The 16,409-nt window shown below is 41.1% G+C and overlaps 1 protein-coding gene across 1 annotated transcript in view; it reads left to right on the top strand.

Annotated features, from left to right (window-relative positions):
• The window catches only part of LOC114046158 (growth arrest-specific protein 6-like), a 126,313-nt gene that overhangs the window by 94,856 nt on the left and 15,048 nt on the right, over positions 1-16,409 (top strand). Inside the window, exons 10-13 of the mRNA XM_027866407.1 lie at positions 6,135-6,257; positions 7,446-7,567; positions 8,950-9,068; positions 9,457-9,646. Of these exons, the coding sequence (XP_027722208.1) occupies positions 6,135-6,257; positions 7,446-7,567; positions 8,950-9,068; positions 9,457-9,646 (554 nt within the window). The remainder of the gene's footprint in view (positions 1-6,134; positions 6,258-7,445; positions 7,568-8,949; positions 9,069-9,456; positions 9,647-16,409) is intronic.

The raw sequence follows: 16,409 nt of genomic DNA, 5'->3' as shown, positions 1-16,409 counted from the left end.
AAGTTCGAGGGATACAAAGAAAAGCAAAAGACAATCTCTGCTTTCAAGGAGTTCACAGCCTACTGAGGGAGACAACTTGCAAATAGCTTTATAATAACAGGCTATATGCAAGATAAATTGGAAATAATCAACAGACAGAAGCCATGAAAAGAAAGGGGGATCAGGAGAGGCTTCCAGTAGAAGTTGGGATTTTAGCTGGGACTTGAAGGAAGTCAGGAGGCAGAGATGAGGAGGGAGAGAATTCCAGGCTTCAGGGACAGCTAGAGAAAATGCCCAGGAGTGTCTTGTTCAAGGAACAGCAAGAAGACCAGTGCCACCAGATCATAGAGTATGTGGCAGGGTGGGGTGGGGTGGGGTGTACAAGGTATAAGAAGACTGAAAAGGTGAAGAGAGGCAGGTTATGAAGGGCTCTGAACACCAAACAGAGGATTTTGTGTTTGATACTGTAGGTGACAGAGTCAGTGGAGCTTACTGAATAGGGAAGTGACATGGTCAGACCTGAACTTTAGGAAGACCATTTTGACAACCACATGAAAGATGAACTGGAGTGAAGAGAAGTTTGTGACAAGCAGACCCACCAGCAGGCTATTGCAATAGTCCAGGCATGAGATGATAAAGACCTACACCAGGGGGGTGGCAGTGTCAGAAGAGAGAAGGGGGCATATGGGAGAGATGTTATGAAGATAAAATCCACAGGCCTTGGCAACAGATTGGATATAGGGGATAAGAGAGAGGGAGGAGGCTAGGATGACACCTAAGTTGAGACTCTAGGTGACTGGGAAGATGGGATGGAATTTAGGAAGAGGGGAGGATTGGAGTGAGGGGAGGTGGAACTAAACCAATTACTTAGATTCCACAGAGCCTCCAAAGAGGTGAGTAGGTCAGGCATGATTAAGACTATCGGGAGCAGCTAGTTGGCTCAGTGGATGAGCACCATCCTTGGAGTCAGAAGGACATGAGTTCAAATCTGGCCTCAGACACTTACTAGCTGTGTGACCCTGGGCAAGTCACTTAACCCCAATTGCTTAAAAAAAAGGTCTCAGATTTGGAATCAGGAAGACCCAGGTTCAAATCCTGCTTTACATATTAGCTGTATGATCTTTGACATTACTTAACCTTTCTCAGATTCAGCTTCTCTCTCTTTTTTTTAAAAAAAAGTGATAATTATAGCACTGACCTCAGTGGTTTGTTGTAAGAGATCAAATAAGATAACATATGTAAAGTATTTTGCCAAAATTAAAGCTCTATAGAAATGCTAACTATTATTATTGTTCTGGTGGTTCCCAGAAAAATAAGGTAAGAAACACCAAGCCCAGTCAAGAGTTCCTTCAACTTTAGCTACAGGAGACAAAGAAACTAAAGACTTTTGAATTGTCTGGCTTACATTGCTTTCTGCACAGAAGGTGACCACAGAGGCCGCCCTTTTGAAAGCAAAGATCTTGGGTTGCATGCCCATTTGTTCTGAGCAGTGTTCTGTGGTCTGTGTTGGCAGAGGGTCTGACCTACCCAGTCTCTTTTCTTTGAAGGTTAAGGAAAGGAGTAGGGGCAGGAGTAGGGGGGAGACTCATGTAGGGTCAAGGCTATCAGAGCAGGCTGGCTGCAGGCTGCTTCAGTAGATGTAGCCATCTCCTTGTTTTGGTGTCAGCATGAATGCTATTTTCAAGGGGCCTTCTTCCCCTCTGATGGTGTTGAGCTCTGCTGGCAGCCTGAGTTTTCCATTGCTTGCTGCCAATACTACACAGCTGTAAATTCCTTCTGAGTGGAGCTCTAAAAGTATTTACTTGACCTAACTCTAACAGGCTGCTTCCCTCAGCCATTGAGATCACTATGGTTGTTTGTGGTCATTATTGAGCATTTGTCAAACACTGCTAAGAAATGAGTGTATGAGTGTTAAGAATGAGAATTTGGGGGTAGGGGAGTTGTAAAGTGGGGAAATGAGAAAACTGGGTAGGAAGGGGTGAGATTGTATAAGAAACTAACTATGGACTCTCACCCATCTCCATTTTGAAGTATTCATCCATTTACAATGATATTCAACAAACTTATTAAGTGCCTACTATACCCCAACTCCACCCACTCTACTGGACTTTATGTAAGGAAACGCCGAATGACCTAGTGAAGAATGCAGGGTTTGGAGTAAGAAAAGGTTTAAAATCTAGCCTCTAACACTTGCCAGCTTTGCGACCATGGACATGATAGTTAACTTCTGGGCTCAATTTTGAAATAAGATTTATAATACCAGTAGTACCTACCTCATGGGAGTATTCTGAGGATGAAAAGAGATAAGAAGTTTAAAGCTATGTTTAAATGCCAGCTGTTATTAAGAAGGTTGCATGACGTGGTGTATGGAGTGCTCAGGGTTTGGAGTAGGGCCAACCTGGGCTCAAATCTGGCCTCTGATATTTGCTAACTGTATGGCCTTGGACACATTACTAAATCTTTGGGTGCATCAGGAAACTTTCTAGGACTTAGGTACTCAGGCATATAAAATACTAGGTCCAACTGCATAGGTGAAGGGAGATCTCAATGCTAATGAACTCACTGATCCTTCCTACGGCATTATTATTCCCTGAAGTTGGGCAAGGACAATTTAGGTACCTCTTGGTTCATAAGAGGAATTTGGTTTCCAAATACCAAATTCCAAAACAATGGACCCAGAGTCAAGAGAACTAGATTTATGGCCCAGATCTGATACTTAATGGCTATACAAGACATTTCATCTCTCGGAACCTATTTTCTCATCTATAAAATGAGCATATAATAGCACTTATCACAGTGGATTGTTGTGAAGTTCAAATAAGATAGTATATGTGAGGGGCTTTGCAGAGAGCTAACTGCAAATCTTTATTTTTTTTTTTATCCATACAGTTGAGAGCATTACAGGGTTATAGATTTAGAGCTGAAAGAGACCTCAGACACCATCCAGTCCAACCTCTTTCATATTATAGATGAGAAAATTGGCACCCAAAGATATTAGGTGACTTGCCTAAGGTCACACAGGAAGCAAGTGGCAGAGGTAAGATCTGAGGCCAGCTCTTCTCACTTAGAGCAGTTAGGTGATACAGCAGATAGAGCTCCAGGCCTGGAGTCAGGAAGACCCATCTTCCTGAGTTCAAATCTGGCCTCAGACACTTAAGATTTGTGTGACCCTAGGCAACTCGCTTCACCCTGTTTGTCTCAGTTTCCTCATCTGTCAAATGAGTTGGAGAAGGAAATGGCAAACCATTCCAATATCTTTGCCAAGAAGGCTCCACTGGGTTCATGAAGAATCAGACATCGCTGAAACAACTGAACAACAACAAAACTTCTCACTTAAAATCTAGAGTTCTTTAGCTGTGAGTGAGGGGGTGTGTGTGGGGGGGGGGGTAGTAATTTCACTGAAAGGAACTCCTGGTAAATGACTTTCTCTACCAGTGCTGAGAAGGTGCTGACCTATGTCTTAGAGAACTACCTAGGGTCACTTAGAGGTTAAGGTACTTGGACAGGGTCACACAACCAGTAGGTATCAGAGATGAGAACATAGGAGCATAGATTTAGACCTGGAAGCTATAATGTCTTCCTTCCCCCTAAGTCTTCTCTTTTCCAGGCTAAACATGCCCCATTTCATCAGCTAATCCTCATATGGCACAGATGGGGTCCACCCCATAGCTGCCCTTAGCAGAGAAATCTTTGGGCCTTGGTAGAGAATTTACTAAGTTATTCTCCAGTGGGCCTTCCTCTATGGCACAGGACCCAACACAACTTTACTAGCTTATGCTGCATCAGTATAGAGATTTAAAAGGGCCTCTTACTTGTGAAATCATGTCTTTTCTTGCTGTCCCAGAGTTATTAAACTCTGTGGATCTCATTCTTATTTTCTTGTGATACAGAGCCTCTGATACTGCCAGAGCCTGTTAATATCAAAAGCTTTCATCATCTCAATAAAGACCATGTAAAGGTCTCTGTGTTGTTCCTCGGATTTTTCCTGTAATTGTTATGTAGCCAGGATCTTATCAGCTGCACTGTGCTGTGATCAGACACCAGGCCAAGCCTCTGGGTGTACAACATTCTGGGATGTTATCCAACTGAGAAGGACCTTAGCCACTGTTTGAGCCATAGTTGGCAGCAAAAGAGTAGTCTCTTTGTGGAAATGATGGCTCTTCTGATAACCAGGTACATAAAATATTCCTGGAAGTGACAAGCAATATTTAGGCACCTGGAAGCAAAACTCGGGGCTTTGTTAATAGGCTCTAGAACTGTCTTTACCTAGACCTTTCTTGCCCAAACTTATCCTCTGTGAAGTTGTGGTTTTCAGGATAAGAATCAGGTTCTGGAAAGATATCCTCTGAATCTTCAGACTACCTGAGAAGTTGGCATTGATATTGGCAAGGTTAACAGATGGGCCAGCCACTGAGTGAAATGAAACTATATTGATGCAATTCAATGGCTGTTCGCTACAGATTACATAATCCCTAAATCTCTGCTGAATATGGAGAACACAGATCATGAAGAAGGTGCGGTCCCTTTCTTAAGTGAACTGGGATATTCTGAGCAGGCTGTGATGTGATAAACTAGCATTATCACATGATCTACCCTTGGTGTCCTGTACGTGAGGTTATGTTATAATAAGATCCAAAGCTAGATATACAACCCTTATTAGACCAAATCCTGGCCCGCGGTATTATTTATAGCAAGGCTCCAGTGTATTTAGAGTTTGCCTGCTGCTGGACACTTGAATACCTCTTTCAGACAGGTCAAGACCATCTTTCTATATCCTATAGTGCTAGGTTTCTTTGCTCCAAGGACATTCTTATAGAATGGAACCCATAGAGCAAAACTCACAACAAAATGCCCAAAAGCCTTCTGAAATAAGTCACTAGTGTTATCCTGTTTCTAGGGTTAACAAGTGATTCCTTGAAGTTGTTTACTTTGGAAGTCTGTTCTTTCATAGGTTGGCCTCCAAGTAGGATTGTTGCTACCTCAGAAGAATTATAAGAAATTTCCAAAATCAACTGGGTTCTCTAGGTATTCCCTCTGTCACTCAAGAAATTGCTTCCTTTATCTAATTTCCAGTCATCCAAAAATGGCAAAATGAGGTAGAAAACTTCATTAAAAAAATGTTGGCAATTTTATAATAAATACTTTAGCAGCTGATTTTAGAAGGGTGAGGAACCAGGTCAGAGTGACGAAGACCTGAGAGTTTAGTGACTATATAATCTCAGGAGATGCAGAGGAGTAATAAGCAGGATTTGGGTGAAAACTCTAATCCATTTTTTCTAAATTAAAGTATTCCAGCTTAGTATTTTGATGAAGCTCTATGAACACTCTTTGTTGGGTTGGATCTTGTCTATACAACTGGCTATACAACTCCTGGTACAGTGAGAAAAGCACAGGATTTGGATTTAGAGGACCTGGGTTCAAATTCCAGCTTTGGAAGGCAGTTAGGTGGCTCAGTGGATAGAGTGATGGGCCTGGAGTCAGGAAGACCTGAATTCAAATCCAGCCTCAGACACTTACTAGTTTTGTGACTCTGGGTAAGTCACTTAATCTCTGTTTGCTTTCACTGATTGGAGAAGGAAATGGCAAATCACTCCAGTATCTCTGTCAAGAGAAGCTCATGGACAGTATGGTCCATGGGGTCACAAAAAGGGACTTCAAAGAAGACTTCAGACTGATATAGTCAAGTGAGTAAGAGTCTGGTGGAATCAGGGGAGTAAGAATTGGGTGAAACTAAAAGCTACCCAAACCTTTTTGAAAGCATCCAGATAGCCAAGATCATTAGAAAGTCTCTCAGTAACACAGAGTAATTGACAATTTGCTTAGGACAAGTGATATAGTAGAAAGAGCATTAGACATGGTGCTAGAGGACCTGTGGTCAAGTCAGTGAATGAGCCTTGTGCAATGAGCCTGGCACAAAGTAAGTGCTTAATAAAAGCTTGTTGACTGACTGACTGACTGAATATCTATTTATGAGACCTTGGACAAGGGATTTAGCCTCTCTGGGGCTCTGTTTCTTTATCTGTAAAATGAAGGGGGCTTGGACCAGATCCCCTAAAGTCCCTTCTAGGTCTGAATCTATGATCCTGTAATCTTAGGAACTTTTCATGATTAGAATTAAAATTTGATTGAATGTCTTTTTGGGGTTTTGGTTGCAGACATAAATGAATGTGTGGATGAAAGTACCTGTGGAGAAGCTCGATGTAAGAACTTGGTGGGCTCCTATTCATGCATTTGCGAAGAAGGCTACATGTATGATAATGAGAAAAAAGTTTGCCAAGGTACTTCAGAGACAACACACCTCTTCCTTCCCTTTGTCCCCTCACCATCTTGTACTACATCCTAGGATAACCATCCCTCCCCTGCCTCCCCACCCCATATGCCACTGCTTACTTGTGGCTCATAGGGCATGTGCAGTTATTTCAAAGCAAGTTATTCCCCTTTTCAGGAAAATTTGATGTTAACCTTCGAGATACTGTGCAACTGTCAGAAATGGACTTAGGAAAAGAGTGAGGGTTGGGACCAAAAGATTTCCTGTTGGGGGAAAAAAGACCCTCCAGACTGCAGAACTCTGTCCCCCTCCCCTGCCAACCTTACTCCTTCCATATCTTTGTTGACTACTCCCTTCAAACATAGAGGAAAACATACGCACACACTTATATACATATATACTCACATATATTAATGAAACCACACTCTGGTACATCTATTCAATGTGCATACATGTAGAAAGAATCACTGTGCTCTACAGACAAATATAAACCTGTATCAATCTCTAAATATTCAAGACTCTATTTGGGGTGAATGCCTGGCTGAGTATGGAATGGGTATTGTATCTAATTGCTGAGCCTCAATTATACTATAGAAACAATGACTATTTCTAACTGCTTCTCCTTTACACACACACACACACACACACACACACACACACACACTCACTCACTCACTCACATATACACAGAGTGTATGGGGAATGATGAGGAGGTCCCTGGGTTATGTATGTCCAGAGAAATTGGGAGATACTTTCTCTTTCACAATTGTGCACCAGCATTAAAAGTATGTTTTAAAAGCCAATAATGAAAATTGGGTATCCCTCTCCCTTCCTACCATCTAAGAGGCTCACCTCCAAGAGTAACCCTATTTTCCAGCACTCATTTAAGCTCTGATTTTATGACTTCCAAGATGTGTGCCCATGATACAAATATATATCAAAATTAGGTGTAAATCTTGAAGTAAGGTAAATCACAATGTGTGAATTGCTCAAATTTCATCTTTTAAAAAGTGACCCTTGAATAAGTTTCTTTTGCCACTTTTTAAAGAAAAAACTAAAAAGGAGGAGGTCTAAGGACAGACTACCCAATGCCCATCACCAGCTCCTTGCTGCCTAGATTGTGTTTTAGGGACTCTTTTGTTTCAACAAGCACCAATACCTTCTTTATCTTCCCTGCCTCCCCTTTTGTGGCATGCAGATGTGAATGAATGTGAAGAAAAACTCTGTGAACAGACCTGTGTCAATTCTCCTGGGAGTTACGCTTGTCACTGTGATGGCAGAGGGGGAGTAAAACTGTCCCATGACATGAACACTTGCGAGGTACCTTTCACTTCAATACTTGTACAATGGAAAGCTCACCCCAGACTCAGCCTCCTGAATTCCAGCTATACAAATGCCATTATGAGAAAAGCTCATCATCCCAAAGAGAATTTCCTTTTTTAAAACAAACAAACAAGTGGCCAAACTTTATCTAGGTTGGATTATAGGGAATGCTTAACTCTTGTAACTGTCAAGAGAGATGGTGTGCAATCCCTCTGCCTCTGCTGAAGGCTGTAGCTCCTGTATTCATTGGAAATATATGGAGGCTTGGTATAAGACCTGCTTCTGCACTAATAATAATGTTTGGTTGTATTTGCAGGATCACCATGGTAACCATGAGCTTGAACAACTGACCGGTACCGTTAGTTGTAGACCAAAAAGTGTGACACATGCGAATATGCATTTTCTCCTAAATCTGTCACACTTACTCAGGAAGCTAGTCTGTTAGACAGGGCTTCAGTTACACATGTATGTAATTAAGTGCTGAACAATCACACACCTCCATGGGCTGACGGGATTGCCTTTATGCATAACTTTTGCTGTTTACCTGATGCTTCTGAGTAAAGCATGAAGGGTCAAGCCTGGTCAAGCAATTACATTTTGCCTTAAAAAAGAAAGAAGAAATGAAAAAGCAAAATATTTCCAGATGAAACAAACAAGTAGTGTGGATTTTTACAGCTATAATATACTGGGAAAGTATAATATATGGTTTCTGCAGTCTATAACCAAGTTGGGGAGGCAGTGAACACCAGACTGACTCACAGTGATGGCTTCTGTAACACAGTGAATAGAATGCTGGGGCTGGAGTCAGAAAGATCTGACCTCATATCTGGCTTCAGACACTTCTAGCTGTGTGACCCTGGGCAAGTCATATAACCTGTATCTGCCTCAGTTTCCTCATCTGCTAAATGGGGATAATAATGTCACCTACTCACCTCCCAAGGTTGTTGTGAGGCTCAAATGAGATGATAATTGTGAAACACTTAGCACAATAAGCACTATGTAAATATTAGTTATTATTATTATTAATCAGTACTTTCTCCCTGATTTTCTCACAAAGCTATAAATTATCATTCTCCAGTAGTGGCTCAAGGGCCCTTTAGTAATCAGGCAAAGTCTTCTTTATGGCCCTTACCAAATATCTCCACCACCCACATTCTTCTCCTGGCATAGTATAGTGAAAAGTACATTCTCCTAGGAGTCAGGAGAACTGGAATCCCTATTGTGCCACCCATTAGCTATACGCAAGCTGCTTCATCCCTCCTGGTTTAATTCCCTTATTCATAAAAGGAGGTGTTTGGACTAGCTTTTAGTTCTCTAATTTCTAAAGCAGTAAGTTTCCTTTGACTGTGACTGACAATGACTTTTTTTTTTCTGGACAGGACATATTGCCATGTATTTCTTTTGATGTGGCCAAAAGCGTGAAATCTTTATATCTCGGCCGAATGTCCAATGGGGCTCCGGTGATCAGGCTTCGTTTCAAAAGGCTGCAGCCCACAAGGTGAGGATATGCCAAGAGTAAATATTTTAATCTGTCTCTTTAGTTCAGACACAAGTGGAGATACTCTCTTAAAGGGCCATTGCTTGCAGTGGCCAAAAAAAAATATAACAACACCATCGGACCCTCAGGTAAATGGTTATTGTCCTCAAAATGAAAAAAAAAATTGTCATGCTGGGGGATTCCACCTTTCATGGGTTTCTTAGAGCACTTGAGGGGCTATTTTGGCAGTAGACGGATCTACATTTAATCATGAGTTGGATTATGTGCCATTGTGAGCACTGAACTGCATTCTAAATGTGAGAATTTGAGCTGTCGGTAGGGAAACAAACATTTGGTAGTTATGACCTCTGCATAATTCTAATTTGTTTCTTGACACCCTCATGATCAGAGTTGTGGCTGAATTCGACTTTAGAACCTTTGATCCTGAAGGTGTCATTTTCTTTGCCGGAGGCCGTCAAGACAACACATGGATCATGTTGGCTCTACGGGCTGGGAGGTTGGAACTGCAGCTGAAATACAACGGCATAGGGAGAGCCACCAGCAGTGGGCCAGTCATTAACCATGGCATGTGGCAAACAGTAAGTACATGCTCTTTGTTTGGTTTGCCATTCATTGGGTTCTCCTAAAGTGTTGCCCTTCATGGTTGATGGAATCACCACCACCACCACCCCATCGCAGCCACTCCAGAGTCATTGTTGTTGCTAGTTTCTGGGAATTAGTGGCTTGGCATTGCTGCAGTTGACCCCAGGAAAATGTAGCGAGATTTCTTAAGTGTCTACTATTATGGGACAGAATTAAGTGAGAAACATAGCGCCCTTTAATCTTGCCCACATTTTTTTTTTGGCTTTTTGTGAGGCAATTGGGGTTAAGTGACTTGCCCAGGGTCTCACAGCTAGTAAGTGTCAAGTGTCTGAGGTTGAATTTGCACTCAGGTCCTCTTGACTCCACCGTGCCACCTAGCTGCCGACATTCTTCTTCAATATGCCTGGACTGTATATTCTCCTCACTTAGCCTCTTAAAATCTTTAGCGTCATTCAAGCCTCAACCCCAGGGCTGCATTCTACGAGGAGCATTTCCTGACCCCCTTAGTTGGTAGTGCTCCTTCAATACATCCTCAAATTATTTTATATTCATTTATCTCTTTACATGTATCACCTCACTAGATCGTAAGCTCCATAAGGGCTGGATTTTGTCTTCTATGCGTATCTCAAACACCTAGCAAGGTGCCTTGCACTTAGTAGTTACTTAATAAATGCCTTTGAATTGCTTGACATTCACAATCTGACTTTTTGGTATCATCTTCCATACATGCATTAATTATATTCTTTCTTAAAGCAGAAACTTACCTATTCAAGGTTCAATATTTAGTAATACACAGATATAAATATTCCTGGCTATTTTTATGTGTGCAAATACAAGTTAAGCCTTTTGATTCCACTGGAGTTAGACAAGTTCCTCTCAACTGCATCATGAGACTTCTAGTCTAGGTAGATAGTATGAAGTTTCCTTAGATACAACTTTCCTGGCAAGAAATCTGAATTCTTGTCATTGTAATATAACAGGGGTCAGTTTGGTCATTGCAAAGTGGTGTGTTTTTTGACAGTAGTTTTTTTTTTCTTTAAAACTAGAAAACAAGGAAAACCACTATCCCTAACCCTTAAAAATAAGATAATATGGAAAATTTCACTTCGAACTCTATTCATAAAGACGTTGTAGACATTTGGTAATATTTCCATCCCATCAAGTAATGTCTCATTCCCTTCCTGACCTCTTAAAGTAGTAAGAATCACCAAAGCAACAGGAAGGGTGCGTTTCAGCAAAGTTGCAGATAAAAATGTAGAACGTCGAGGAACTGTATTACTCTCGAGGAACCAGGATTTCTGAAAAGTGAGAGCTTTACTCATTTGTAGGTATTTAAAACACTGTTCACTCCACGGTCCCTCAGCCAAGAGCATCACAAAACCAAAGGTGGGGAGCCTGGGGATGGCCCAGGGATCAGATAGCTCTTGGGAAAGTGTTACAGAATATATCTGATATAGTCCTCACTCACTGTTGACTCACAGCTGCCACCACCCAGCAGAAATAAACTAGTTCCACTGTTTTGTTTGGGAGTGTGACAAATTTAGAGGAGACAGATCTCATTCAGGAAGACAAAGGTAGTCAGTCCTTGCTGGGGAGGGACTCCCAGTTCTCTTCCTGTTATGCCATCTGTTTAGATATTCTAGGTTCAGAAAGACCGAAGCACTATCCCTTAAAAGTGAAGGTGTTGCATTCACTCCTTTTACTAAAGCCTAAAGGAGATGGGTAAAACTGCTTGACCCACTTTTCAAAGTCTCCCAGCTCAACAGAAAGAGCACTAGGTCTAAAGTCAGAAAGATCTGAGTTCAAATCCAACCTCAGACTCTTACCAGCTGTATGACCCTAAGCAAGTCATTTAACCCCTGTTTGCCTCAGTTTCCTCATTTGTAGAATAAGAGTGTTGGACCCAATGACTTCTAAGACCCCTTCCAGTTCTGAATCTATGACTCTGTGATTCTTATCCATGTTTATCTATACATCTTCTGTAGAGAACCCACCCTTATGCACTAGAGGTCTTCCTCTTATTCTTCAGTGTCTCAGCCTCCCAGTGTATCACTTGGGCTGTATCTTATTTTTGAGAGCTGACTGGCACACTTCCTTTTGAAGTCACCCATGTCCTAGATACTGTCTTATATGTCACTTCTTACACATAAGTTTGAGTTGGTAACATGCTTTACTGTTCTACGTAATATTAGCTAACATTTATATAGTGCTTATTACGTGCCATGTGCTATGCCAAGTATGTTATTATCTCGTTTGACCCTCGCAACAACCCTGGGAAGAAGGTAGGTGCTATTATTATCCCTGTTTTACAGATAAGGAAACTGAGGCAGATAGAGGTTAAGTAACTTGCTTAGAGTTAGACAGCTAATAAGTATCTGAGGCTAGATTTGAACTCAGGTCTTCTTGACTCCAGACCTGACACTCTATTCACTGTACCACCTAGCTGCCTCTGCACCCACCATGCATCTTTCAGTTGGGTTATTCCTAAATGTAATCTTTTGGAAATCTTGGTGTGCCATTATTGTCAGCCTTATAGCATTATTGAGAGAACGGGTAGATTTTTGCTGCAGATAGTTTGGGATCATTGAAAGCATAGTACTATTTCCCAAAGGCAATCTAGCCCATGACCTTCCCAGTCAATTGTGGGAAGAGTTTATTTTCCATAGATATATTTTGGATACTTAACCAGCTGTGTGACCTTAAACAAGTCTCTTCACCTCTCTGAGTCTTGCTGTCCTCATCTAAAAAATGAAAGTGTTGGATTATTACCCCTGAGGTACCGCCCAGGTCTAGGTTTTTGATGTTGTATGGCTTCTCAAGACCATTTGGTTAAATACAGGCACTCTGGGTTACAACTGGGTTGAGTTTCAGACATTGTTTGGAATTTGGAATACATTTTCTTATAGAACCCATGTTTATGAAGGTTCTAAAGCCAACCCACCGGAGACCATAATGCTATTACGGCCATAAATAACCCAGAATCCCAAGTTCCCTTCAGATCCTTAAGCCAGTGTCCCTCTGAACTCTGAATCCCTCTGAACTTTAGCTAAGGGAGAGAGAGGAATCAGGTAAGGGAATGGTGATTGAGTGGAAGTTCTGCTGTCTGGCAAACTGCTGTGGCAGCATAGAGAGAAACACAGAGCATCATTGAGGTGAGAGGGTGCTTCATGAGGAGTGGCTACCCAGCAACAGCAGCAGAAGGGTCCTATCACTATCACTGAAGACATCCACAGGGTTAGGGAATAAGAAGGAATGACTTATGCAGAAGTGGGACAGAATAGCAGTGGGTGTGCACATTGAAAAGTCCTTCAAAAGTTGTGTTCCTGAGTCAGAAGCTGTCTGTCAACTACTGAGTAGGCCCACCCATCTGTTAACTTCAGCATTTCAGAGGTTTAGAACACTCTCTATATAAAGTAATCTTCATTGTTCTGTAACATACAGTTCAAGCTTACATTCATTTGTTAGTAGCCTGCCTTACCATGGGAGGATCACTGTTAATGGAGTGAATGAATGAATTCTTTTTTCCATTCACCTGCTCATATGGTTACTTACTCTGGTAAGTAGGGGAGTAGCTAATTCAAGACTGATTTAAAGAATAAAATAAAAAGAATAGATTGTGGGTGTTTATGGACTGGAACACCAGCAATATGTTGGCCTGGATTTAATTCTTATTTGTCTAACCTTATGTAGATAATATGTATTTAAACAGTCATTGGGTAGATGTTCACAGCCATAATGAAGTAAAAGGATGACTGACAGAGGAAACTGCTCAATAAAAGGTGCTTTCTCCTGCTTAGTGTAATGGAAAGAACACTGGATTTAGCTAAGGACTGGATTTCAAGCCCAGGTCCTGTCTGGAAGTTCCATGTTCAGAAAGACCAAAGTACTATATAATATAAGAGAGAGTGCTGCATTCAAACCTGTATGACTTCAGTGTGTCCACATTGATCAACTGAAACTGCACTCTCCAAAGTTACCAATAATCTCCCAATCACCAAATCTAATGGCTTCTTCTCAGTCTTCATCCTCCTTGACCTGTCTGCTGCATTTGACATAGCCAACCAACCTCTGCCCCTGGATACTTTCTTTTCTCAGGGTCTTCAGGGCACTCCTCCTGGTTCTTCTGCCTGTATAATTGTTATGTCTTAATCCCCTTTGCGTATTCATCATCCATGTCCTACCCACTAAATATGAGTGAATCCCAAGATTCTGTCCTTTGCTTTTCTCCTTTCTCTCTCTACTCTCTCCATGACCTCATCAGCTCACATGATTTCAATGATTATCTCTATGCAGATGACCTCCAGATCTATTTATCTATTCCTACTCTCTCTTTCCTGAGTTCTAATCCTATATCACTAACTAACAATCCAACATTCCAAACTGCATGTTCTGTAGGCATCTCAGACTCAACATATCCAAAATAGAATTCATTATCTTCACTCCACTCCCTACCTTCACAGAGCCACCCATCTTCAAAATTTCCCTACTACTTTTGTGGGTACTACCATCCTTTGAGACACCTGGGTTTGCAACCTCATTGTTATTTTCACTGGTTCACTCACCTCACATAATGGGTCAGTTGCCCAATCTTGCCATTGCTTTCTGTATAACATACTTCACATAGGTTCTCTCCTCCCCACTCACACAGTACCACCCTAATTTAAGTCCTCATCACTTCTTCCCTGAACTATTGCTCACCTGAAACTTCCTATTTCATTTCCCCTCTTTAATCCTCTCCCTACTCTACTACGCCCTTTACATAGCTGCCAAAACGATTTTCCTAAAGGGCAAGTGTGATTCATGTTGCCTTTAACTTGCCACCTTATTCTACAAACTCCAGTAGTACTCCCCATGGTTTCAGGATTCAAATATAAACACCTTTATTTAACACTTAAAGCTTTTCTTCCTTCTCAGACTTCTTACACGTTACTCCCTTGCTCACTCTCTGAAATCCAATCTTACTGTCCTATCATAATATTCAGTTGTATTTTCTGTTACACAGGCTGTTCCATCTCCTGTCTTTGTACAGGTTGTCTCCTTTGCCTAGAATGTACTCCTTCCTCACCTCCACCTCTTGGAATGTCTCATTTTCTTCAAGACTTAGCTTAAATGTCACCTTCTTCATAAGGTTTTTCCTGGTGCCTCCCTCCCAGCTAATACTGCACCTACTCCCAAAATTGCTTTATATTTTGTATATATTTGTAAATATGCACTTTGTCTCTGCCATTAGAATATAACCTCCTTGAAGATAGGGAAATCTTAAATTATGTCTTTGTATCACTAGCGCTTGGCAGAGTCCCTGGCAATATAGTAAGTGCTTAATAAGTGCTTGTTGGTTGATTGATGATTTTAGCCTAAGTTTCAATTTCCTCAACTATAAAATGAGGGGAATGGGATAGGATAGAATGTGATAAATAGGATATGATAGATAAGTTTAGATAAAATAGAATAGATAGCATAAGTAGAATAGGATAGGATAGATAGGATAAGATGAGACAGAACAGAATAGGATAAATAGGCTATTTTAGGATAGATAGGATAGGATGGAATAAATAGGTTAGGATAGATAGGGTAAGATTCAGATGGGATTAATAGGATAGGGCAGGATAGACAGAATTAGATAAAATAGGATATATAGCATAGGGTAGAGTAAAGTAGGGCTCTTTCAGTTCTCTATTCTATGATCCTCAGCTCTAAAGGTCAAGTGGTTACACCTACTATTCTGGGAGATATAAGTGGGCAAAGGATATAGGATCTTGACTTGGAGAACTCTTTGGAGTAGTCTTTGGGGTATGAGACTAAATTATATTTCAGCACTTTCCCTAGGATGAATCTGAATCACTGTATTGGCCTTGGAATTGACCTCTTTGGAGAGTCTCAGGACTGTGAATGTCTAACAACAAGTCAAATATTTGAGAATCTGTTTCTGTTCTCTGTTAGGTCCTTGTCTCTAGAGATGACATTTTGGGGCTGAGGGAGGGAGACAAAGTTACCAAACACATTGTCTAATGTATATCCATCGAGCCTATGATCCTCATAGTGTTGGCATTGCCAAGTGCTCTTTCCAAAATTGTAGTTTATACTATAGCAATAGATCAAAATAGCCTTTTGGGGGGATAGTTAAGGCAAAAGCAGAGTCACTATCCAAAGTGGGCTATGGTTGTAAATCTTGTTATCTCAACTATAACCCTTAATTTGATACATTTCTTCAAGACTATCTCATCTAATTCTAGTTATGCCACTCACCAGCTATGTGACATTGAGCAGATCACTTAACCTCCATGGGCCTCAGTTTTCTCATCTGTTATACAAGGTGTTAAATTAGGTGATCTTTAAGGTCCCTGCCATTCTAGATACTCTGGATATGCTGCTATTATTGTCGTCATTAATCTATTGTTATAACCCAGGTTTTTTAAAAAGTCTTACAAAAATCAGAAGTCCTTGACATGGGATAAATCCCAAAGGCATCCAAGATTTTGATGTCTAGCATGGTAGAATGGGATGAAGCCTAGACTTGTAATCAGAAGACCTGGGTCCAAGTTTTGGCACTTCACTTTTTTTGGACTTCATAGAAGACTGGGGGAAGGGGTAGGGGGGATGCGGGAAGGAAAGACATAATAGCTCTATTCAAGAAATTGAAGGGCTGTTATGTGTAAGAGAGATTCAGCTTGTTCTGTTTAGCCCTAGAGGGCAGAATTAGAAGAAATGGGAGGAAGTTGCCAAGAGAGAAATTTAGGCTTGGTATCTGGGAAAACTTCT

Source organism: Vombatus ursinus, unplaced genomic scaffold (genome assembly GCF_900497805.2).
Source record: "Vombatus ursinus unplaced genomic scaffold, bare-nosed wombat genome assembly UNPS02014781.1, whole genome shotgun sequence".
Classification (NCBI taxonomy): Eukaryota; Metazoa; Chordata; class Mammalia; order Diprotodontia; family Vombatidae; genus Vombatus; species Vombatus ursinus.
Note: the sequence above shows the minus strand (reverse complement) of the source record. Positions and strands in the feature narration are given on the sequence as shown.